General features: G+C 42.2%; 1 protein-coding gene and 1 long non-coding RNA gene across 2 annotated transcripts; both read right to left on the reverse strand.

The window, feature by feature from the left end:
- Positions 1-1926: 1926 nt before the first annotated feature.
- On the reverse strand, positions 1927-7106 carry hmgb2 (high mobility group box 2). The gene is made up of 5 exons (XM_003219050.4): positions 6939-7106; positions 6554-6736; positions 3483-3622; positions 3147-3321; positions 1927-2437 (listed from the first exon to the last, which is right to left on the reverse strand). The coding sequence occupies exons 2-5, from the start codon at positions 6701-6703 to the stop codon at positions 2273-2275; spliced, it is 630 nt and encodes a 209-aa protein (XP_003219098.1). The 5' UTR covers positions 6704-6736; positions 6939-7106; the 3' UTR covers positions 1927-2272.
- A 2385-nt stretch (positions 7107-9491) lies between these two features.
- LOC134299225 (uncharacterized) lies at positions 9492-23775 on the reverse strand. Its single transcript, XR_010006392.1, has 3 exons — positions 22650-23775; positions 13142-13251; positions 9492-10311 (listed from the first exon to the last, which is right to left on the reverse strand). It is a non-coding gene; the product is annotated as an uncharacterized LOC134299225 (long non-coding RNA).
- Positions 23776-23814: the final 39 nt, after the last annotated feature.

Consider the following 23814-nt stretch of genomic DNA (forward strand, 5'->3'; position numbering starts at 1 on the left):
TGGATTGGACCTTTCATTTGATCGGCTCCATTTGCAGGTTTTACTTTGGAGAATTTATTTGCTGTACTGCCAACAGTTTGCCTTCACTCCTCCACCTTCCTATAAAAGTTTCATCCAAACTTAAAATTTCATCCTCCCATTGCTTCCTTCCCCTTTCCATCAAAACCTTATCGAGTTCAAATCCCCAAGTTTCCCTGCTCTACTCTGCTGTCCATTATCTCACAAGCTGCAGCCTGAAATTAAAGCTCACCCTTGGGGATCTACCTTTTTAAGAAGGGCTTTAAATTCAGGCCAATGCCTCCAAGGAATGACCAGCCAGGCTTTTGATAGGAAAGGAACTTTTATATTTGGGGAGGGTTCTAGTTACTTGGGAGTTATTTTGCTTTCACATTGGTTCTGCATCCCTTGAATGTAAAGCACCGATTGTATTGTCAATAGTTTTTGAAGTAAATTATTTTTGGTAGCAAAAACACCAGCATCAAGAGATTCACAGGACTGCTGTATCATCCAGCAGCTTTTGCCATAATCTACAGCGTTTTCTTTACTCATTCCCCAATTTCCTTGGGATAGTATTAGCTTCTACATAAATGCATTTCTCCCAGTATTTAATTGTCATAAAAATCATAAAACCTTTTTCTTTCCTGCCCCATTAAGTTAGAGCAGGATAGCTCTCTACATGGTGGGACTCCCTTATAATAAAGGTAGTTAACTTGTGAATATTTTGGTCATTCACCTTTAGTTTTGGAAACTCACTACAGATTTCCCGCCTTCATCACTCAATTAGCCCCTAAATTTATTTATTTTTGGGGGGGGGGGGGGGCACAAGAACAAGTTGAATCCAGTAGGAGACACAGAAATGTGTTGCTATTTCCAACAGGCATTATGTAAGTATGTACAATTCTTGAAGGAATTATTCCACTTGTTAGTTTGCCCTATACAATCATTTCCTTGAAAACCTGAGTTTTATCTTCAGTTATAACAGATACTGCAGGGACACTACTGTAAAAGCCATATTAGGATAATTTAAAATACTTGGAAGTTACAAATATGAACCAGGGAAGATCTAAAAAAACCGAGGTCAACAGAGTAGTAATCCCCAAACTAAATGGGAATCACTTTTACGTTTGGACCCGAGTATCATCAATGGATAAAAAGTATGCATAGTCGTGGCGCAAACTTACCTCAGATGGCTTTGGCACTTAATACTAACACTAAAATGGCAATAAAAACAAAATCGCACACAAACAAGAGCATGGTCAATGTTTAGTCTTTAAAAATAGAAGTAAAAACTCTGCATAACTCCAATGGTACTGGTGCTGATCCAGTTATGTCAGGTTTTCTACATGGCAACACTGTGGAGACTAGGGGAAGTGCCCAGGAAGAATCACAAGGTTGCTCAAACAAAGGCAGCTTACAAAGGACGTACTCAACATTCTTTAAAGCATTTGTAGTATTGAAAGGCTTAATACAGTCAACCACAAAATTGCCTGAGTAAGAAAGTACACACTACCTGGGTAATAATGTGGCTATGCTACATCATGGCCTAACTCTAACATCTAGCTTTCCAAGGCAAACTAAACATCTTCCCATTCACCCCAGCAAAGTTCAGTGTTGTATTGCAATAAATCAATGACTTTCTAAACAGATGCCACCTCAAGAAAATGTTTCTCCCAGACTTGCACAAGATGCTTCATTAGGAAAGCCCCAATTCCTTATAAATTGTTATTAAGAAACAAACAGAGATATTGAAGAACACTCAAAATTATGTATATGAAAATTGAAAAAGTAGATTGCAGCAAATCTCTTAAGATGTGGCAATATAATCTTTCAAATTATTAACAACTTTAACGATGCAGGTTTGGTTTATACTAGAATACTCAACTTGGCTGTTTCAGTCCTGAGTAAATTAACTGCAGTGTAACAAGATTAATGTACATCATTTTATTACAAAATTGTTAAAAAAAAGTAATACAATGCAATAGTATGCAAGACAAGGTTGACTATTTAACTACCAATGCTTTACTTCGCTCCAAATCAAGCAGTCACTGAATTTCCAAAGAACCATTAAATATGCCAGAACATTTGCCAATATCAGCTTTGAAATCTAACAGTAGTGGCCATTTGCTACTACTTACATTAGAATACAGATCTCCCTACAGATAATCATATTACCTATACACAATTCTGTACAGTTTTTTTTAACTGAAGCTAACAATGAGCTGCACTCGACTTCACATTCTTAGCAAAATCATGGACTTTTGAGCACAAATCTTTACTCTTCATCCTCCTCCTCCTCTTCTTCCTCCTCCTCCTCGTCCTCTTCCTCCTCATCATCATCATCCTCCTCAGGTTCTGCTTTCTTCTTAGAGCCTGTTGGCCTACCAGGACCCTTCTTCCCTGCATCACTCTTATCCTTGGCACGATACGCTGCAATATCCTGCAGGAGCAACAAAAACATGTGGACTTACAAGCTTAATTTTAACCATCTTTACAAATAGCAAACTGATATCCCCAAACTTGCTGTACAAAATCTTCTGCATTATAAGCCTTTTTTCTCCCTGCACCATGTGGTTATTAACTCGTGCTTTCCTTCTCCAGGTACTGTAGAACATAAAAGCTGGGAACTCAACTGCAGTAGCACTTCATTATAAGAGCTTTGCTTCGTCCATAACACATTTTTACTCTTTTTTTTCCTCCAAGAAATGTCAGCAGTCTCTAGGTGTCTCGTAATAAAGACAAATCCGTAATTATTTTTCTGGGACATGGTTGTATCGAAATGAACAACGGATCTGCCATCTATCATAACATGCAAGACAAAGGATGAGCTCTTAAATGCTATAAAGCAAACTAACACAGGTTGAGTTTTGTTGTCCATAATTGTTTAGAATACCTGTATTTGAATACAGATACCAAATGAAAAATCTTGGGAAATGGGAAATACAAAATTCATTTGTTTCATATACACCTCATACACAGGGCCTGAAGACAAATTTAATAATCGTGTACATGAAACAAAGTACGCATACACAGAAGAATCAGAAACCAAAGGTGTCACTACCTCAGCCACACACAGAGACAACTTTGGATATTATATTTCAGAATTCCAGATAACTGTAACTGAAAAACAAGGATTGCTTTTATGTTACCTTGTCATATTTCTCCTTCAGTTTTAATGCCTTCTGCTCAAAGGGTAGTTTATCTTTCGCTGTCTGCAAAGACCACATTTCACCTAATTTTTTTGCTGTATCCCCAATAGACAAGCCTGGATGATCACTTTTTATCTTTGGACGATGTTCAGAACAAAACAAGAAGAAAGCAGATCTAGAAAGAAGAAAAAAGGTGTCATAGCCAATGTCAACCTCCAGGACACACAAGCACTAACAAATGTTTTCACTGATTGGGATAATAAAATGTTCAGAATAAGTGGTCCAGTGAAAAATTACAAAAAAATTGCTAAACACAATTGAAGATAATGGACTTACGGTGGTCTTTTGGGAGCATTTGGGTCCTTTCTCTTCTTCACTCCTTTGGGAGGAATATAGTTCTTCATCTCTCTATCATATCGAGCTTTGTCACCTTTTGCCATGTCTTCAAACTTGCCCTTTTCCTTTGCAGACATTGTCTATGGAAAGGGGAAAATGAGAAATCTCACATTTAAAGTGGACAGCAAACCATTAAGTATTTTGAGTTTCTGAAGGGCAATTTTCCCTCTAGGTTATATTGCAAACCAGCCTTGTTATACAAGATGCAACTAGAATTGGGGAGTCCAGTCACCTTCAATTAATCCTTCTATCCCACTAATGTACTTATTAAAAATAGTACTTTGTTAGTTGTTGGTGTTGATTTTAGGGCCCCTGAACCAGATGGTGACTAAAACAGCAGCAACTTCCTCCTAACAGTAACCGCAATGACTTGAATGTCAAGGAACTGTTTCACAACTGTTTACCATCAAACTCAAAGAATACTGACTAGCTATTAGATCAGGTTCAGACAACATAATCCTTTGCTACATATATCTAAGATTATTTTTGTCCCAAACTTCCTTAGAATTAAGTCTTTTGTGAAGGAGTATCGGCAAAACACTCCAAATACAGCTTTTTTTTAGGCTGTTGGAGGATGAAGTAAATACCTTATGTGATTGAAAATTGGTAATGTAATATGCTTGGGGGATTAGACAAGAGTAATGAAAATTTGCATCAACATTTTTTGTAGTAAGTTATTTCCATATATTTTACTTGTGGAAGCACTAAGTTGCAAATTCCCAATTGGAGGATCACCCAATTTCTAACACAATGGACTGCTTTGCTTTGCCAGTCTTGAGAGAAATGACCTGTCGCAAGACCAGTTCTCAAAACAAATCCTTATATTTAGCTTTCATTCACAGCAAATTATACATGCTCATTCAGAAGTTCCCAAATAATCTAATGTAGGACTGAAACTCTCAAAAAATATTTTGTAGCAGCTAAAAAAAGAGAAAGGAATTGTAACATACTTTCTCACTCATATAATGCAGTTTTAACTGCATTATAGGAGTCCATACTCTGAGCCATTCAAAATTGCATTATATGGCAGTGTAGATAGGGGCCTTGGTTACTTTCAAAGGTGCTCCAAGACCCCTTTGGACACAAATGTTCCCCAAGCAATACTTGAGGAAGCTGCCCAAACCAATGTGCAACAAGTATCCAGATTCAACTATCCTTGGCATAATATAGCACCACATAATAGTTGTATATTTTATATTACACATGTTACTGTTAATATTGCAGTAAAGTGGTACAGTAGAATATGGTAATGTATTTTTTATCTGTTTCATGAGCAATTTGAGAAACTCCAAGTCGATTCTGGTGTGAGAACTGGCTGTCTGCAAGGACATTGCCCAGGGGACGCCCAAATGGTTAACGTTTCACCATCCTGTGGGAGGTTTCTCTCATGTCCCTCAAAGTAATACATAATACTAACATTGTGCTATGCTAATAATGTAACATATTTTATATATACTTGATTATTTGATTATTCATATTATGTTTCTATTTTGATGTTAATTTATCTTTTATCAATAAGTTTATGGTTATTGTTTTGTATTATCTGGCATTACTTTTCAGATGTTTGTATTTGCATAGGGCATTGAATATTTGCTGTTTGGAATTGTGGGAGTTGAAGTCCAAAACACCAGGAGGGCCAAAGTTTGCCCATGCCTGCAGTACTGTAATAATATATACTAATAACACAATATATAATATTGTAACATTGTAATACTAAGATATTAACATAATTACTAATATATAGAAATACTGTGTTATTGTATATTTGAAGCTGTAGTGTTTTCTTGTGAGCCGCTTTCAGTCTCAGTATGGAGTGATAAAGCAAGATATAAATAAATCAGTCTCCAATGAATAGCATGGGGGGTTTCATTCCATACTGTGACCAAACTTTTAAAATTGTATCTCCTTCCCTCCCTTTTTGATAAAATATATAATACTAAAACAGTATAAGTTGTAATGATTTTTTATTGTGAGCCACTTTTGAGCCTCTGCATGGGATAGAAATCAATTTCCCAACGAATTGGGGGGGGGGGGGGTTGCATTCCAGAACTGTGAATAAACTTTTAAAATTGTATGTCCTCCCCTCCCTTTTGATACACTGTTTCATTATTGTATATTTTAAGACTTTTTAAAGTGTGAGCGGCTTTTGAGTCTCCACATGGAGTGATAAAAGTGCGATAGAAATAGTAGACTCGCTTATCCAACCTACTGTATTATCCAACACAGTTTGCCTTTTAGTAGTCAATGTTTTCAATATATTTTGATGTTTTGATACTAAATTCATACAGTAATTACTACATAATGTCACCATGTATTGAACTGCTTTTTCTGTCAATTTGTTGTAAAACATGTTTCAGTGCCTAATTTGTAAAATCGTAACATAGCTTGGTGTTTAATAGGTTTTTCCTTAATCCCTCCTTATTGTCCAACATTTTCGCTTATTCGACGTTCTGCTGGCCCGTTTAGGTTGGATAAGTGAAGCTCTACTGTAAATCAATCTTCCAACGAATAGTAGAGAGGGTTGCATTCCAGAACTGTTTGTTTAGTCGTTCAGTCGCTTCCAACTCTTCGCGACCTCATGGACCAGCCCACGCCATAGCTCCCTGTCGGCCGTGGCCAGAACTGTTTTAAATTTTATCTCTCCTTCCCTCCCCCCCCCCCTTTTTTTCCGCCTTTTAAAAAATAAGAGCGTAAAAGGTAAAAAGAAATGAGCTTCGGACTTTCTCTCAAAAGGCGGCAATAAAGGCTTGGAAAAACACTGCCCTTCCCTTCCCGCCTTTTAAGCCCTCGGGCGGAGACTTGCAGAAACTGGAAGGAAAGCAAGGAGAGAGCGAGCGCGCGAGGATTGGAAAGGGGGCGGGCTTTCGGGAGGGCGCGAGGCGAGGCTTTCAGAGGAGCGCGAGGGGAGGGGGCGGGGCTTGCGGGGAAAGCGCGAGGCGGAGGGCGGGGCTTGCGGGGAGGAAAGCGCGAGGCGAGGGCCGTTGGGGCCTTCTCTTTTTTTCTCTCTTTACCCGCCATCGCTCGGAGCACTTCTTGGAGAACTCGGCGAAGTTGACCGAGGAGTCTGGGTGCTTCTTCTTGTGCTCTTCGCGGCACGTCTGGACGAAATAAGCGTACGAGGACATCTTGCCCCGAGGCTTGTTGGGGTCGCCTTTGCCCATGGCGCCGGAGCCCAACGGTCCCTCAAGTGAGGGCTGTAAAAAACAAAATGGGGAAGGGGAGAAATTAAAAATGGGGGAGGGGAAATATTTCCCGCCCGAATTATTTCCCTACAGCCGCCTGCTTCTCTTCTGACTCCGAATTCATTTTAGTCGCCCTCCACGAATAAAAACACAAATAAACCGCCACCCCTCAGCGTAACAGCCCTCGCAGCCGCGCTTTACGGCCTCCACTTGCCTTGGTCGCAGTGACGGGAGTAAACCAAGAGCCGTTCGCGAGGACCTCCGCCTGCCTTCTCCTCAGCCCAACGAGTCGCTCCCAACGCACTCAGCAGCCTCTTGTTTTCCACAGCCCTACGCGCCACAGCAACTTGACCCTCCAAGCTTTCTACTCCAAGACCCGCCTCTACAGCCCTGAGGTTGGCTGCCGGCTGGATTTGAACCTCTCCAAGCCACGCCCGCTTCCTTTCCCGAGTCTCCGATTGGTGCATCGCTTTCCTGACGTCACCGATACCGCTAGCTAAGCTAGGTCGAGAAAGGGGCGGGGTGAAGGATACAGGGGTGGGCTGGTTTGCGCTTCATACCCGTTGAAACCGGTTAGGGAGTGAGCGAGGGGAGAGTGCGATTCAGAGCCCGCCTCCGATTGAAAAAAAATAGCCCCCAAAAGGCGCCTGCTATTGGCCGAGGGGAAAATCCCGAGCTGCTATTGGCCAGTGGCAGGCGAACTAGCGTGGTTTAAAAATACAAAGGGGGAGGGGGGAGGAGGTGAGGGAGAAAAACAAGAAAGAGTTCTGAAGGAGGAGAGTTTAAAAAAAAAGATGCGGGAGGCGACACTTGGTTGCGTTTGGGGGCAGAAGGTGGCGAAGGAAAGCGGGGGGGGGGGGGCTTTCCTGCGTCTTCCTCACTTTGGTTGTAAAATGGAGGAGCTCTGCAGGCTCAAGTTGTTGTATAACTTTCTTCCCCAGTCCTTTTAAAAGAGCAAGCCTCTTGTTGTTCTTCACGGATTTTGTAATACACACACATAGGCATAAGACTGCCTTGGAAACCGTACTTAGGAGTGTGTATACACACAGGCAGGGTTTGCAAGGTAACCTTATGCCTGTGTGTACAATGTGTGTACATATACACACACCATGGGAATTGGGGCAGTTTGGTAAGACGCCAGCACTCTTGAGCAGAGACGGCTAAAGCCCTTACAAAGCACTGAGAATTCAAAGTGGTGTCAAACTGCGTTAATTCCTTTGTGTAGTCGCTCCTCGAGTCTCAAAACGCTTCCCCGTGTTTCCTCAAAAGGAAGCCCCATACAATGACGCCTCACAAAGAAGGAGCCTTGAAGCTTTCAAAGCTATTCTTGTATTATTATTTAGCCTTGGGCCTTTGGGGGAGGAGTTTTCTCTCGACTTCCTTCCTCCTTCGTGAGGTTGGAAAACAACCGACGAAACGCTTGGCTGCCATCGGGAAAGTGCTTTTCCGCCCACCACGAAGGCTGTGGAAGGCACTAGGGCCGAGGGACACTCAGCCTCAGAGGCAGGCCACGGCAGCCTTCGCGTCGCCATAAAGGCACACCAACAACAACAGCAGCTCATATTGAGCCTCTGCCTCTTCTTAGCGGGAGGCTGCGTTGCGCGGGATTTTCCTCAGGGCCCTGGCCACCTGTTGCTGCCTCTCTGGCTGTTTTTCCCCCCTCCTTCGTTTCTCCAGCTGTCGCCTGCGTTCAAAAGCTTGTTCCTGAAAGCTGGCTCCATTATTGATTCCCCAACAAGCTTCCTCTTTCCTGACTTTGGCCGCCAAAGTCCTCCAAGTGAAGAAAGTGGAAGGGAGAAGAAGCATCCCACAGAACTGGTTCCCAAGGAGAAGAAATAGATAAGAATGCAAATATTAGTCTTGCTAGCCTTCTAATGGAGGGGCTAGCTCAGATATGGGCAGGCTTCAGCCCTCCATGTGTTTTGGACTCCCAACTCCCACCATTCCTAACAGCCTCAGGCCACTTCCTTTTCCCCCTCAGCCCCTTAAACTGGAATACTCAAGTCCCTACTGCCAGATAATCTGGGATCAGATCCTGGGATAGTGTGGAAGGGCCCAAAGACTTCTGTTCCACTTCTCCATCGCACCAATCGTTTAGTCACCAATGCACCAAGCTTCTGAGGAGCACCTTTACCCCCAGCTTCTCTGTACAGTACTTACAGAGAGTGTACCTTATACAGTCTGAGTGTAGGCTACCCAGAGAAATCTGTTAAACCATTTGGTTTGAAATCTTAGATGCCTCTTCTTCACAGGAAATACATATCCTGGCAATGGATCATGTGGATTTTGCACTAACAGCTTTCACTTACAGTCATCAGAAACAGTCTTGTTCATATAAAGTCCAATAACAGCTTATTCTCTTAGCTCTTGTTCCATAGTTTCTTTGGCAGGTCTTCCACTATGGTCGCTTCCACTATGTTGGCTGTTGCTTCTATTGCAATGTAAATTGTAGAAAGTTGGTAATGATCATGTGAATAATCAAAATTTGGTTGAAATAGTGTGTGTAGTTCTGGGGTGGCTCACATTTTTGCTTCTCATATACTTGGCAAGTAAACCAGGTTTTGTTTTTGTTTATCTGAAATTTTTCGGAGGTGGTTTGAACCCCTAAACCACCTCCTTGGCTACGGGCTTGTCCATACACCTCTCCCAGCTGCTGTGAAAATACAGCAAGGCCTGCTAATGGAGGGCTAGCTAGGCCAACTATATTTGTACGTATTGGTTATCCTTGTTTCTAGCTTTCATGGGAAAGATTGGAAGAGACCCCCAAGGGCCGTCAAGACCAAACAAGGCATTTATTTGTACCAGTTGGGGTTCACTAGAGGCAAATAGTCTGCCACAAAACAATTCTGACAACCACGAACAATGGTAGCAAGCCACTTATACCTATGGCAATTAAGATTTAAGCATTATCACCAGAGATCAAAAGGAACATAAGATGTGCAGCTGTGGTATTATTTGTGGGAGTACCACCTGTGGGAGAAAAGCGGGATATAAATTAACAACAACAACAACAATATATGTTATCACAGGCAGGAGGGGAACATCAACTTCCTCATTGGTTCATGTATATGTCCAACCATGGCTCTCTCTCAAAAAAGATAAAATTACAGCTGTCCTGGCTGTCTCCCTTTCAGGGGCTTGCTATCAGAGAGCTTTTGCATTTCCAAATTTCATAGCTGCAGTGCCACTGAACAAAAGTCTACGTTTTGCAAAGTGCTGAAGAATTATGTCCATTATAAAAATGATATAAAATAATACAAATATTGCCCTTACATTTCAAATTCTCCAAAGACGACTCTACCACAGTCCGAGGCAGCGTAATCCACTATCGAACTGTATTTTACCATCAGGAAGTTCTTCCTGATGATTTCTGTGGAATTTCTTTTCCTGCCATTTGAATCCCATTGTTCCATTGTGTCCTAGTCTCCGGAGCAGCAGGAAATAAACCAGCCTCCTTTCCAATGTGGCATCCTTTCTGATATTTAGACATTTAGTCTCATCTCAGCCTTTCTTCTCCAAACTATAAGCTGGCTGCTCATCGTTGGCTTCCTTTGGTCATCCCTCTCTGAGCTTAGAGCAGCATTGATCTAGGAGGCAATGACAACACAACATTTACATACATTTGCAGTTTTTACTTGTACAGATTACATTATTCATATCGTCAAGGAGCCTCTGAATGTATGGTCAGCTTCTTTCAGTTATACAGGAAGACAAGGAATTCTTAGGTCCTCTTCAATACTATTCTATGGACAATTTCTAGTGGAAGTTGACCATCAAGTAATACTGGAAGACAGGAATTCCTAGAGAGATGGTTTTTCACTTTCATGGTGGCCCTGTGCCCCTAACCCCTGTGATTTTAAAATGGTGCATTTCAAATGAAGGTTGTGGTCGCAATACACGACTAGTAAATTGTGGGGACTCTGGAGACACAAGTTGGAATCTTTGCCCAGCCATAGAAACTCACTGGGTGATCAGTGGGCAAGTCACATTCTCTCAACCACAGGGAAAGGTAAAGGCAAACCTCTCTGAACAAATCTTGCCAAGAAACTTCCATCATAGTATTGCCATAAATAAAAAGTGACTTGAACACAGGAAGGACAAGCAGTCTGGCCAGTTGATGACCTAAGACATTTCTGTAACTGATTCACAGCAGCATAAATTGTGTATTTACTGTAACACAAACAGATATCACTCCTGGAATCGTGTGCTGTGCTTATTGGGGGATGTCAGGGTTCTTTAGATTTTGGGATATGGATTTATAGTTTAATTGTTAATACACAAATAGCTCGTATTGTGCCGGTTAGGTTGTTTTTAATTGTGCTTAAATTTGATTAATAAGCACAGGATACCATGATATGTGTCAATTCACATAATGGAAAATTAAATTCATGATTAGTACAGAAAATCCTGTAATACCAATGTGAATTACATTTTCTAATAACTGAATTAACATCTCTTAAGGAAGAATGTGTAGGATTGTAGCTGTAGAAGTTTGCAGCAAATGAAAATAGCAGAATAAAACAAGTCCCATTAGATCAGACCCCAGACCCATAATCTAGTCTAGTTGTCTGCTCCCAGTAGTTGCCAGCCAAATGTTCCTAGAAAGCATGAATGGAACAACTTTGTCTCCTTAACTTCAAGAAATTCCTATTCATATGGATTCTGCCTTAATCCTAACAGTTCCATTTAGTTTTTGTGGCTAATGTTTGTCAAAAGGCCACTAAATTTGTCTAATTCCATTTTAAAGCCATCTAAGGATGCATCTACAGAATGAATTTACTTTGACACCACTTTAACTGCCGTGGCGCAGTACTATGGAATCCTGGGTTTTGTTGTTTGGTTAGAGACCAGCAGAGAAGGCTCAGTAAATACCTTGTAAAACTACAAATCCCAGTATTCCATAGCATTAAACCATGGCAGTTAAAGTGGTGCCATACTTCATTGATTCGACAGTGTAGGTGAACCCTTAGTCTATGGCCATAATCTTATTGTTTGGCTGCAAATTCCATATATCAATTGAGAGTTATTGTCATCAGTTTAATTATTAGCAGAATTATCAAGACCTAGCTACACTTAACATTTTATATCAGTTTAGCATTTTATTGCTCTTTTCCTGACCACATTAATGGTCTTGTTTGTTAGATAAACATGCTTCTGTTTCCCCCCATTTTGATGTTGTGTGCATGCATTTTGAAAACACATACACACTTCGCAAAAGACAGTGAAACTCACTGCAACCCAATGAAAGGATGTTTTACCACTTTAGCCAAAGTCTGTACTGGTGAACAAAGTGCTACCTGCCATTCAAGAGTTTGTACAAGCATATTAAAATAATTATGAATGCATAATACTAAATTAACACAACAGTTTTTGTTAAAACATTTGTTAGTTAACATGAACAACCTCTGCATAAAGGAAATGTACAGTACTGTGTACCTAAGAGTAAGCCCAAGTGACTGCAGTGTGATTTCTGAATAAACTTATATTAAATGGCTTCAAATAACCTTGCCTGAGTAGACCCACTGAATCAATGCAATCTAAGTGTTGATTTACCAAGCTCTCTTTAATTAGTAAGTCTATTTGAGTGGAGACTTGCAATGGTATTTAAGCTTTTGTGTTTACTGTATCAATTTGTAATTTGGTTCCAGCTGAAGAGGGTTTTCCTTAGCGTTAAAGAAATTCTAATAATATTTTTTTAAAAAACAGGTACATGCAGCATATCTGCGCTGATAATGGGATCATATTTTGTTTTCTCTAATAACAAAGAAGACTTAAGATTTCCTGTGCCCATGTTCTTCTCTGCTAAATATCAAAAGCAGTATGTAATAGAGCTTTTCACTGGGAGTTCCAGTCATTTTACAGGTTATATAGAAACTAGCTGTGCCCGGCCACGCGTTGCTGTGGCGAAATAAAGTGGTATGGGAAATAAAGTATTGAATTGGTGGTAGTTAAAGTAAAGGGTAAAGGTTTTCTCCTGACATTAAGTCCAGTTGTGTCCGACTGCACACTGAAGTGGATTATATGGCAGTGTGGAGTCAGGATAATCCAGTTCAAAGCAGATAATATAAGATTATAAATGGGTTATATAGCTTTGTGGAAGGGCCTTGAGTCTACTCTGCCATATAATCCAGTTCAAAGCAGATAATCTGTATTTTATAGGCAGTGGGGAATAGGCCTAAGCGAGGCCTAACTCTGCCTGTCCCCTGGGCTGAGTGGGTTGCTAGGAGACCAAGTGGGCAGAGCTTAGCCTTTTAACTGGCAGCAATTGGATGAAAACAATTATTCATCTCCCTCTAATTAGGACTTTCTTTTTCTTTTCTTTTTGTTGTATGAACGTAGAGGCATGGATGAGGGGTTGTGCTGCCAAGTTTAGTGTTTCTGGGATGTGTAGTTTTGTTGTTTTGTCCTAGGGTTTACCTTTTATTCTTGGTATGGATATTAAGCCCAACTGTTTCTGAATGGAAAGGGTTTCATTCTTCTTTCATAATACTTCTTTCCCTGCATAGTTGGAAGTCATAACTGAAAACCTGAAATAAAAGAAAAAGACATTAAACTATTCAGGAAGTAAATCTATATTTTGTAATACAAACTGCTAACATGTACCTTTAAGAGTAATAGAAGACTCAAGGTATGTGGAATGTTTAATTACTACTTAAGTTTTCTTTGTTGTTACATAATGTTCCTGTGGGAAAAAAAAACCTAGATCAACCAAAGATCTCTAACCACAGGCAGGTTGATAATGAAAGACACACATTTCCATGTATTTTAATCCCAAGATGTTTATAGCATTAAAAAAATAAACACCGGGATCTTGAATTGGATGGAAATGATAGCAAAACAAAAAGAAAATTACAATTTCAAAGTTGTTTAATGTTCCAGTAAAATCTGTGATAGCTGGACTGAGCACCAAAGCTTCCAAGTTGTCTTTTTTTACACAGCTCATTACAGAGAAATAGAAATAAAAATAACGTTTCTGATCTCAGACATTTGTTGTACAGGTTCATACAAAACTGGGAAGACGGAAGGAAAGGATAAAAATGAATACAAGTAAATACAGTTACACATACTTAAGTTTCATTTCAGTTGGAAAGGGAGGAGCAAGCCCTTAAAGATTTTATCATGCGCATCTGAATTTTATCTTGGTTCTAAACATGGCCATTTGGAAAATTGTGGTTTCCAGCAATGAAATCCGCTTCCAAATTAGTTTATTTTTGAAGGCTTATTTCTGAAATTGTCAGAACTCTCTCTCCTCACACACACACACATGTTGTGTTTGGGATATATAGACAGTTTGGCTGTATAAACAATTTGAAATCGTTGGGAGTTCTAGGCTTCAAAATACTAACATTAATCAGCACACTTGATCTATAGGAACAAGATGTCTTATATTGCTCAAAAACCATTGGAACTATTATGATATTAAACCACACGCATCCAATTAATAACTGTAATCTCCAGAAAGCATGTTCTCCAGAGCCATTTCTGACATGACCATATCACAGGATTTTCTTGGCAAGATTTATCCAGAAGTTTGCCATTCCTTTTCTTTGAAGCTGAGAGAGAGTGACTTGCCTAATGTCACCCAGTGGTTTTCATGGCTGAGTGTGTATTTGAACCCTATACTGGATCCTTAGTTCTTTTCAGGACCAGTACGAATTGTGGTTTGATATTATAGAATCACAGAATAAGAGTTGGAGGAGACCAGGAAAAACAATCAAAGCACCCCCGACAGATGGACATTCAGCTTTTGTTTAAAAGCCTCAAAGAAAGGAGCTTCCACCATACTGTGAGACAGTGAATTTCACTGTTTAATAGCTCTCTCATTCAGGAAGTTCTTCCTTATGTTCAGGTAGAATCTCCTTTCGCATAGTAATTCCTGTATTTTCAAGGGAACATCTCTGGTTCTGAAAGGCATTCAGGAGTAATTATGTTCCTCATAATTGCTTTATACCTTGAACTTGAACCACTTAACAGTACAGATGGGACTTTCGCTTTCTAAACCACTCTTGGCAAAAATTCATTGATCCAGACATTGTTGTCTTGTGGAACCGTTTAATCTTGTTTGGCTTGGAGGAAAGGTGTGCTGACTTGCCTGCCTATCTATTTCCATTCAAACATCAAAGCAGGGAGGATTCACACACAGCCAGGCCTGGAGTAGTGACAGAGGAAAGTTCAAGGGCAAGAGCGGGAAGACTGTTAGAAGAAAAATCAGCTCACGAATAGGCTGTATGTCACATTCAAATTAAAACAAGGAGGCAGGTGTTATTAATTAAAATATTTACCCCCACTTTTTAGCTCCTGGAGCATTATTAGCATGATAATCCCCCACCTCAGACTTGGGATCTGAATTTAAGATAAACTAGAAGTAAAGTAGGAGCCGCCCCCCGCCCCCCGGGTGGCACAGCAGATGAAGCTGCTGAACTTGCTGACCAAAAGGTTGACGGTTCAAATTCGGTGAGCGGGGTGAGCTCCCGCTGTTAGCCCCAGCTTCTGCCAACCTAGTAGTTTGAAAACATGCAAATGTAAGTAGATCAATAGGTACCACTCTGGCGGGAAGGTAACAGTGCTCCATGCAGTCATGTCAGCCACATGACCTTGGAGTTGTCCACGGACAATGCCGGCTCTTCATCTTAGAAATGGAAATGAGCACCACCCCCCAGAGTCGGACATGACTAGACTTAATGTCAGGGGGAAACATTTATCTTTACTGGGAGTAACGTTAGGGAGAATATAAGTTTTTTTTAAGCATTTATATTTTGTCTTAATATATTAGTTTATAACCCATTCTTCTGACTGGGAATAGCTGCAGACCTTTCCAAGGGTGTATCTACACTGCAGAATTAATACAGTTTGAAAACTCTTTAATTGCTGTGGTTCAATGCTATGAAATCCTTGGGATGGTAGTTTAGTGAGGCACAGACACTCTTTGGTAAAAAAAAAAAAAAAAGGCTAAAGCTCTCTTTTAGGAATCTCTCAGGTTGGGTTATCCCATGATCTTTTGGGCTTAAAGAGCTGGCTAGCAACTTCCGACTGCTCTCCTGTTCTAGGGGGACCTGGGGGGGGAGATGTCTGGGGAGATGACTGGGGTCAGGGGGCAGCCATTGAGGTGGTGTGGGGAGGGGGAAGGCGCGGTCGAAACCATCAGCCCAGGGAGAAGCGCAGGGTCCTTGTGACCCTGAGGAAAGATAGGTCAGGTAGCCTCCATGACAGACTCCCCGGGTTCAAGGTCTTGCTGTTAAATGCCAGGTCTGTAAATGGTAAAACAGCGATAATACAGGATTTGATCCTGGGGAAAAAGGCAGACCTGGCCTGCATTACAGAAACCTGGCTGGATGAGCTGGGGGGAGTTAATCTTACCCAGCTCTGTCCACCAGGCTATGGAGTGCACCAGCAAGCCAGACCTGGGGGGTGGGGAGGTGGTAGTCTATCAGGAATCCATCCTCCTGACCAGATGCCCCGTTCCTCAATCAACCGGGTTTGAGTGTGTCCACCTGAGGGTGGGGAGCTGGGACAGTTTGGGGATTCTGTTTGTGTACCGTCCACCCCGAGACACAGCAGTCTCCCTGCCTGACCTTGCTGAGGTGGTGTCTGGCCTGGTGTTGGTCTCTCAGCGACTTGTTGTCCTGGGAGATTTCAACATCCACGCGGATGCCACCTTATCTGGCGCAGCTCAGGACTTCATGGTTGCCATGACGACCATGGGACTGTCCCAAGTGATATCTGGTCCCATTCATCAGGCTGGACACACTTTAGACCTAGTATTTGTGACGAATGGGGGAGATGTTGGTGTGGAAGATCAAAACATCCTTCCATTGTCATGGACCGACCATCATCTGGTCAGTGTTAGACTTACCGTCACCCAAAACCTCCGCAGGGGTGGCGGACCGATTAAGATGGTCCACCCCAGGAGACTTATGGATCCAGATGGATTCCTGATGTCTCTTGGGGAACTTCCTGTCATGTTGGCTGACGATCCTGTTGAGACCCTGGTTGATCTCTATAACACCGAGATGGCCAGGGCTCTTGACTCGATCGCCCCCGAACGTCCCCTCGCGCTCCGCAGAGCCAGGTCGGCTCCTTGGTTCACCGAGGAGCTGGCTTTGATGAAGCGGGTGAGGCGGGGACTAGAGTGCAAGTGGCGGAAGACTCGGAGCATCACCGACCAAACACAGGCTAGAGCCTCCATTAAGGCCTACTCTGTGGCGTTGCAGGCAGCCAGAAAAACTTTCTCGACTGCCCGCATCGCATCTGCAACAAATAGACCAGCAGAGTTGTTCCGGGTTGTCCGGGAGCTCCTTCAACCTCATGAGGTGGAGGAGCCCCTTGACAACTCGGTCACTTGATGCAGCGAGTTCGCGCATCATTTTGCAGATAAAGTTGCTCGATTACGCTCCGACTTGGACGCCAGCTTTGATACAGTGCCTGATGAGGTACCTAGAGCATCTGTCGATTCCATCTTGATGGATTCGTTTCAACCTGTTCGGCCTGATGACGTGGACAAGATCCTTGGAGCAATGAGACCAACCTTGTCCTACCTGGCTTATAAAGCTTGCCGGGAGGGGGGGGGGGGGTGGTCGATTGGTTTTTGAGGATTATCAATGCCTCATTGGAACAAGGGCAATTTCCATCTAGCCTGAAACAGGCAACTATTAGACCAATTCTAAAAAAGGCATCCCTTGATTCCTCTATTCTATCAAACTATCAACCAATTTCAAACCTCCCATTCTTAGGCAAGGTTCTTGAGTGAGTGGTGGCCTCTCAACTCCAGGGATTCTTGGATGACACCGATTATCTTGACCCATTGCAGTCTGGTTTCAGGCCTGGTCATGGCACTGAGACGGCTTTGGTCGCCTTGGTGGATGACCTCCGTAGAGAGCTGGACAGGGGGAGTGTGTCCCTGTTGGTTCTCTTAGACATCTCAGCGGCTTTCGATACCATCGACCATGGTATCCTTCTGGGACGGCTCTCCGGGATGGGCCTTGGGGGTACTGCTCTCCAGTGGCTCCAGTCCTTCCTGGAGGGCCGATCCCAGATGGTGAAGCTGGGGGGACACTTGCTCGGACCCCTGGCCTTTGACCTGTGGGGTTCCGCAAGGTTCCATTCTGTCCCCCATGCTTTTTAATATCTACATGAAACCACTGGGCGAGGTCATCCGGGGTTTTGGAGTTCGGTGCCATCTCTACGCAGATGACACTCAACTCTACTACTCTTTTCCACCTACCTCCAAGGAAGCCCCTCGGATCCTAGACCAGTGCCTGGCCGCTGTAATGGGTTGGATGAGGGCCAACAAGCTGAAACTTAATCCTGACAAGACAGAGGTCCTCCAGGTCAGTCGTGCGACTGATCGGGGTATAGGGTGGCTACCTGTCCGCAGTCTGGGGGTCCGCAGTCTGGGGGTCCTCCTGAACTCATCGTTGTCACTTGATGCTCAGGTGTCGGCGGTGGCTGGGAGGGCCTTTGCACAGCTAAAGCTAGTGCGCCAACTGCGACCGTACCTCGAGAAGTCTGACTTGACCATGGTGGTCCATGCTCTGGTTACCTCAAGGATGGATTACTGTAATGCACTCTACGTGGGGCTGCCCTTGAAGACGGTCCGGAAACTGCAGTTGGTACAACGGTCGGCAGCTAGGTTACTAACTGGAGCTGCTTACAGGGAGCGGTCAACCCCCCTGTTCAAGCAGCTCCACTGGCTGCCGATAATATTCCGGGCCCAATTCAAGGTACAGGTTATTACCTATAAAGCTCTAAACGGTTCGGGACCTGCCTATCTTCGTGACCGTGTCGTCCCCTATGAACCCACCCGATCGCTGAGATCCTCCGGGGAGGCCCTCCTCTCACTTCCACCCTCCTCACAACTGCGTTTGGTAGGGACGAGAGAGAGGGCCTTCTCGGCCGTGGCTCCCCGACTCTGGAACTCCCTCCCCAGGGAGATTAGGTTGGCTCCCTCTCTACCTTCCTTCAGGAAGCAACTGAAGACTTGGATGTTTTGGCAGGCCTTCGGAGATAGTCATTAATTAATCAGCCCCAGTGGGTTTTTAATAATTTATCCTGTTTTTATTACGGTCTTACCATTTATGTGTTTTAAATGAAATTTTTATCTTGTATTGTTGTTTATATTGATATATTGTATTATTGTTTTATCTTTTTATATTGTGATTGTATTGTGTTGCTTATATTTTGTTCTTAAGTTGTTTGGGCCACTGCCCCATGTAAGCCGCCCCGAGTCCCCGTGGGGAGATGGTGGTGGGATATAAATAAAGTTTTATTTATTTATTTATTATCTTGAAAAACTACAACTTCCATGAGAAAGATCTCTCTTGTATCTTTTTCAAATGTACCCAGGAAGATGCTGGGGTTAAGAGAGACCCATCTCCAAGGGTCTTGATATTTATGTTCTTTCAGATAGTCTAAACCTAAGTATTATTTTTTTTACTGAGAGTGGGTCAAATGAACCCTAAAAATTCAAAACTGTACAATTTACATAATCAACACCCTTAAACAAGGGTGCCTTGGCCTGAGTTTGTCTTCTGTTTCCTTTACAGGACAACAAACTGCTTAAGAAAGTTCAAAACAAGAAGTAAAAAAAATCCAAAATAGAGAATATAATTTTGAAATGCCTAGTGTGTGGCTTTTCTGGCCTTAGATATTATTTTTCCCACATCTAGAGAAAGTCTATTTTTAACACAGAAATTGCATGCACTTGACATTTGCTAAGTATTTGTGTCCCCGTTCCCTTTTTTCTTCCAAGCATGTTGCTTTCGCCCGGACGCTTTTCAATGTCTCCAAGCAACTGTCTCTGTAAACAATGTTTCTTCTAGGCTGGATAGTGCATAGAAAACGTCTTTCAGTTAAAGCATTGCTTTAAATAATAGGAAGGGCACCTTCTGAATGACAGTTTTATCACTTTTCATGTGAAATGCAACAAAAGTGTTAGATCTCAAACTGGCTAACAACTGAGTCCCAATCACAGACTTATAGAAATCGTACATTAAAAATCCATTTTCTAAAGAGAGGCTTCCTGCGTTCTTTGCTGTCATATTTTTACTTGCTGGGAGATAAAGGCAGCTACTGAAAGAAAACATTGCATAAATTTTCAGCTCCTTCTGACCCATCAAGACATAGCGAGCATCTCTACACTGTAGAATTAATGAAGCTTGTCACCACTTTAACCGACGTGACTTCCAAAAATATGGCATTTCTATACATTTTCTAGGTGCTCCATCACAACTCTATAGTATTATTGGGCCAGTTCTTAATTTCAATAGACTTCACTATTATCCACAGTGTTGCATATCCACACAAATTCCAGGAATGTATTCCCTGTGGATACAGGGATCATACTATAATACAGTTCTATCTGCACAATCTCCCCTGACAGTAGGACAGAGACAATGCATGTTGTTAGACTGCCAGGTCCATATGGGAGCAGACCAATTTTTTTAAAATGGTTTTAAGCTGTTTGAGACCAATACTTAGTACATAAAATCCAGAGACAAATGATAAACCTGAGAGCCCTTCCACACAGCCATATAACCCAGAATATCAAGGCAGAAAATCCCACAATATCTGCTTTGAATTGGGTTACCGTGTATATATTCCAGTTCAAAGCAGATAATGTGGAATTTTATTCAGACTGTGTGGAAGGGGCCTGAGGCCCCTTCTACGCTGCACTATATCCCAGGATCCAATCCCACATTATCTGTGTTAAACCGGATTATATTAGTCTCCACTGCTAAATAATCTGGGATAAGAAGATAATCTGGAATCAGATCCTGGGGTATAGGGGCAGTGTGGAAAGGGCCTTAGTTGATGGATCAAGATCAGAGTTAAATGGAAAGAGTGTTGATTAGCATGTACAGGGGTGGGAATATTTTGAATGAGCAAAAGAGAAGAGAAAATACACTCCCATATTCATTTGTAAGTTACTTTTTTTCAAAAATTGAGGTGCAAATTAAGAACTAAAAGTCTTTTCTCTATACATAGCAATGATTATCTGGCAGGTAAGCTTCAAGAATAGTCACAGTAGTATATGATGTGATTCCTAATGTCTCCAGCTGATGATAATCATAAGTAGAAGGCCACTGAAAATAGAAGTTAGGCTGCTGGCATTAATAGTATTTGAAAGAAAATATAGCTGGAGGGAATTTTAAGTACAGCATCATATATAAAAGATGTGAACATTAACTATACTGTAGGACTGACAGACATAACTGCATTAGCACAAATGCAAAAATGGTCAGTTTTCCAATTAACTTTGAGGTAATGCACACTTGTTATAAACAGGAAGTGGTTCTATACATATTAAAGTCTGTGATTGTTAAACTTAAAGTGATACACCTCATGTTCTGGTTTTCTCTTTGACTGTATTGAAAGCAAATAAATTACTCATGTGTAAATTTCCTGCTTTTAACTGTATTTTTGTTGGGCGCCAAGACTATTAAATTGCACACATTTTCTCTTGAATAAGCTTGTTTACTTCCAAGTAAACATGCAGAGTGTCAAACTGCAAATATTACAGTGCGTTACTGAATAGGGTGATTCATTTAAGGCCAACCAAATGAGTCCAATATGCAAGCTTTCAAGAGTACTAGCCAGGACAGATGCTGCAAAAAGATGAGAAGAGGGAGTAATATTGTTACAACATGAACGTGTACATTACTCCTTGATCTAGGTTCAGTAGTTCCATTCAGTCATTCTATTAACAAATGGAATTTATATTAATGTTAGTTTACAATTCAGCAACTGATTCAAAAGTATACTTTAGCTAGGAATTGTATTTGGGGGGTGTTTATAGTACTAAAACAGTGCTGATTATGCTATCAGGTGTAGGGAATCAGTAATTTCCTCTCAATTTGGCTATAGTTCTTTTCCCTTTCCTGTAAATTCCTAAGTATTAGCAGCTGATGGATAATGAACTACACTGGTTAAACGATCATTACTTCGGGATCATTACTTCGGGGACTACTGACATAAAGCATTCCAGGGCCCAGAAGCCTTCATTATACAGCTTCTGTTAAAGGCATAGAAGCAATGCCAGAAAGACTAATTGCTACCAGAGAAGGTAGAACCTCTGTTCAAGACCGAAAATATCGCAAGGAGATGAGACTATTATGAGCATAATTTGTTATTGCATGCCCCCTTCTCTTTTTTGTTCTGAAACATTTGTGAAGCGCCAAAGTAGTTACAATACATTTTCCAGGGCTTTCTCCTCCCTCTGAATATTCTTCAAATTACAATAAATGTTAGTTTTTAAAAATAAAATATATTTAATTATGCACATATATATTTAAAATGTACCACCAGTCTATGATTTGTGTTGTTGTTTTAATGGGAGCCCTGGTGGCGAAGTGCATTAAAGCGCCGAGCTGCTGAACTTGCAGACCGAAAGGTCCCAGGTTCAAATCCTGGGAGCGGCTTGAGTGTCTGCTGTTAGCTCCAGCTCCTGCCAACCTAGCAGTTTGAAAACATGCAAATGTGAGTAGATCAATAGGTACCGCTCCGGCGGGAAGGTAACGGCGCTCCATGCAGTCATGCCGGCCACATGACCTTGGAGGTGTCTACATTCTTCAGCTTAGAAATGGAGATGAGCACCAACCCCCAGAGTCGGTCACGACTGGACTTAACGTCAGGGGAAAACCTTTACCTTTTAATGGGCTAAACTTGCCATAAGTAAATAAAGGTCTTTCCACACAGCCATATGACCCAAAATATCAAGGCAGAAAATCCCACAATATGTGCTTTGTTATGAGTCCACACTGCCAGTTCAAAGCAGAAAATGTGGGATTTTATTCAGCTGTGTCAGAAGCAACTTCTGGTGTGAGAGAAGTGGCTATCTACAGAGACGTTGCCTAGGGGACACCCAAATATGTTACTGGGAGGCTCCTTTCTTGTCCCCGCAAGCTAGAACTGACAGATTGGAGCTCACCCCATCTCGTGGATTCGAAATGACAATCTTCAGGTCAGCAACTCAACCTTGTGGGTAAAATGTCAGGAGCGAAAGCTTCTGGAACATGGTCATACAGCCTGGAAAACTCACAGCAACAGACTTCTTCCATCTTTCTCAAGGAGCTTCTTGGTTCCTGCTGTTTCCTTGGGCTAATGAAGAAATCTCAAGGTTTCCAGGAATATATATGTATTTAATTCTTGAACTCTTGACAGGACAGAGGAAAGGCGCGTTTTAGGGCTGTCACTCCCAGGCCCTTAGGTAGGTAAAGGTTTTCCCCTGACATTAAGTTTAGTCGTATCCAACAAGACTCAGCCAGCTGGGCCAATGGAGAGTATGGGAATTGTCTGCCAAACTTTGAAAAGGACAAAAGGATCCTCAACCCTTTGCTGAGTTTCCAATGAGAAGTCTACTCAGAGAAGAAATGGGATTTCACCTTAGGGCCCTTCCAGACAGGCCCTGTATCCCAGGATCTGATCCCAGGTTTTGTTTATCCTAGATTATCTGGCAGTGCCGACTCGTATAATAATCCAGTTTAAAGCACAAAACAGAAGAACTCCCACACACAAGACTTGACTTTGTTCCCTGTTCCCCAAACGCTGCAGGCAGAACTTCCAAAGAGAAAAGATCCTTTTCTGGACTGTCACTCCCAACCAGTCCAAAGAAAAGCTTAGGATTGCTAAGGAATGCTGTGGACTATACTGCAGAGCAAGGGGCTGGAAAAAAACCCCTTTGGGGGGGATTCCTCATTGAGAAAACCTTCACAAATAGCTGCCTGCAAATGGCAGGCTTTTGCACAGCAATGGGAAAGTAGCCTTTTCCAACTTCAAAATCCAGAAACGGCTGCATGAAGAGGAGGAGGGTCTGAAGCCACACGTCACAAGGCATGACTTTGATGGCACCCGAGCGAAGCTTTCAAATCAGTGAGAGAAAGGGGAAACGAGTCACGTGTCCTTCGCAAGCCTCTCCCACTCCCGGGCCAGTAAAAAAAAAAAAAAAAAGGCCGGCCTGCTTTGTAAACACACCCTCCTCACAGTGGCGGTAGGCGGCAAGCGGCGGAGTTCCTTTTATTTTCCTAGTCGCAAAGCGGTGCATTCTGGGGTCGGTAGTTCGAAGGAGTTGAATCCTTTCAGGCACAGAGGAGACA

The sequence above is a fragment of the Anolis carolinensis genome, chromosome 5 (genome assembly GCF_035594765.1).
Source record: "Anolis carolinensis isolate JA03-04 chromosome 5, rAnoCar3.1.pri, whole genome shotgun sequence".
Taxonomy (NCBI): Eukaryota; Metazoa; Chordata; class Lepidosauria; order Squamata; family Dactyloidae; genus Anolis; species Anolis carolinensis.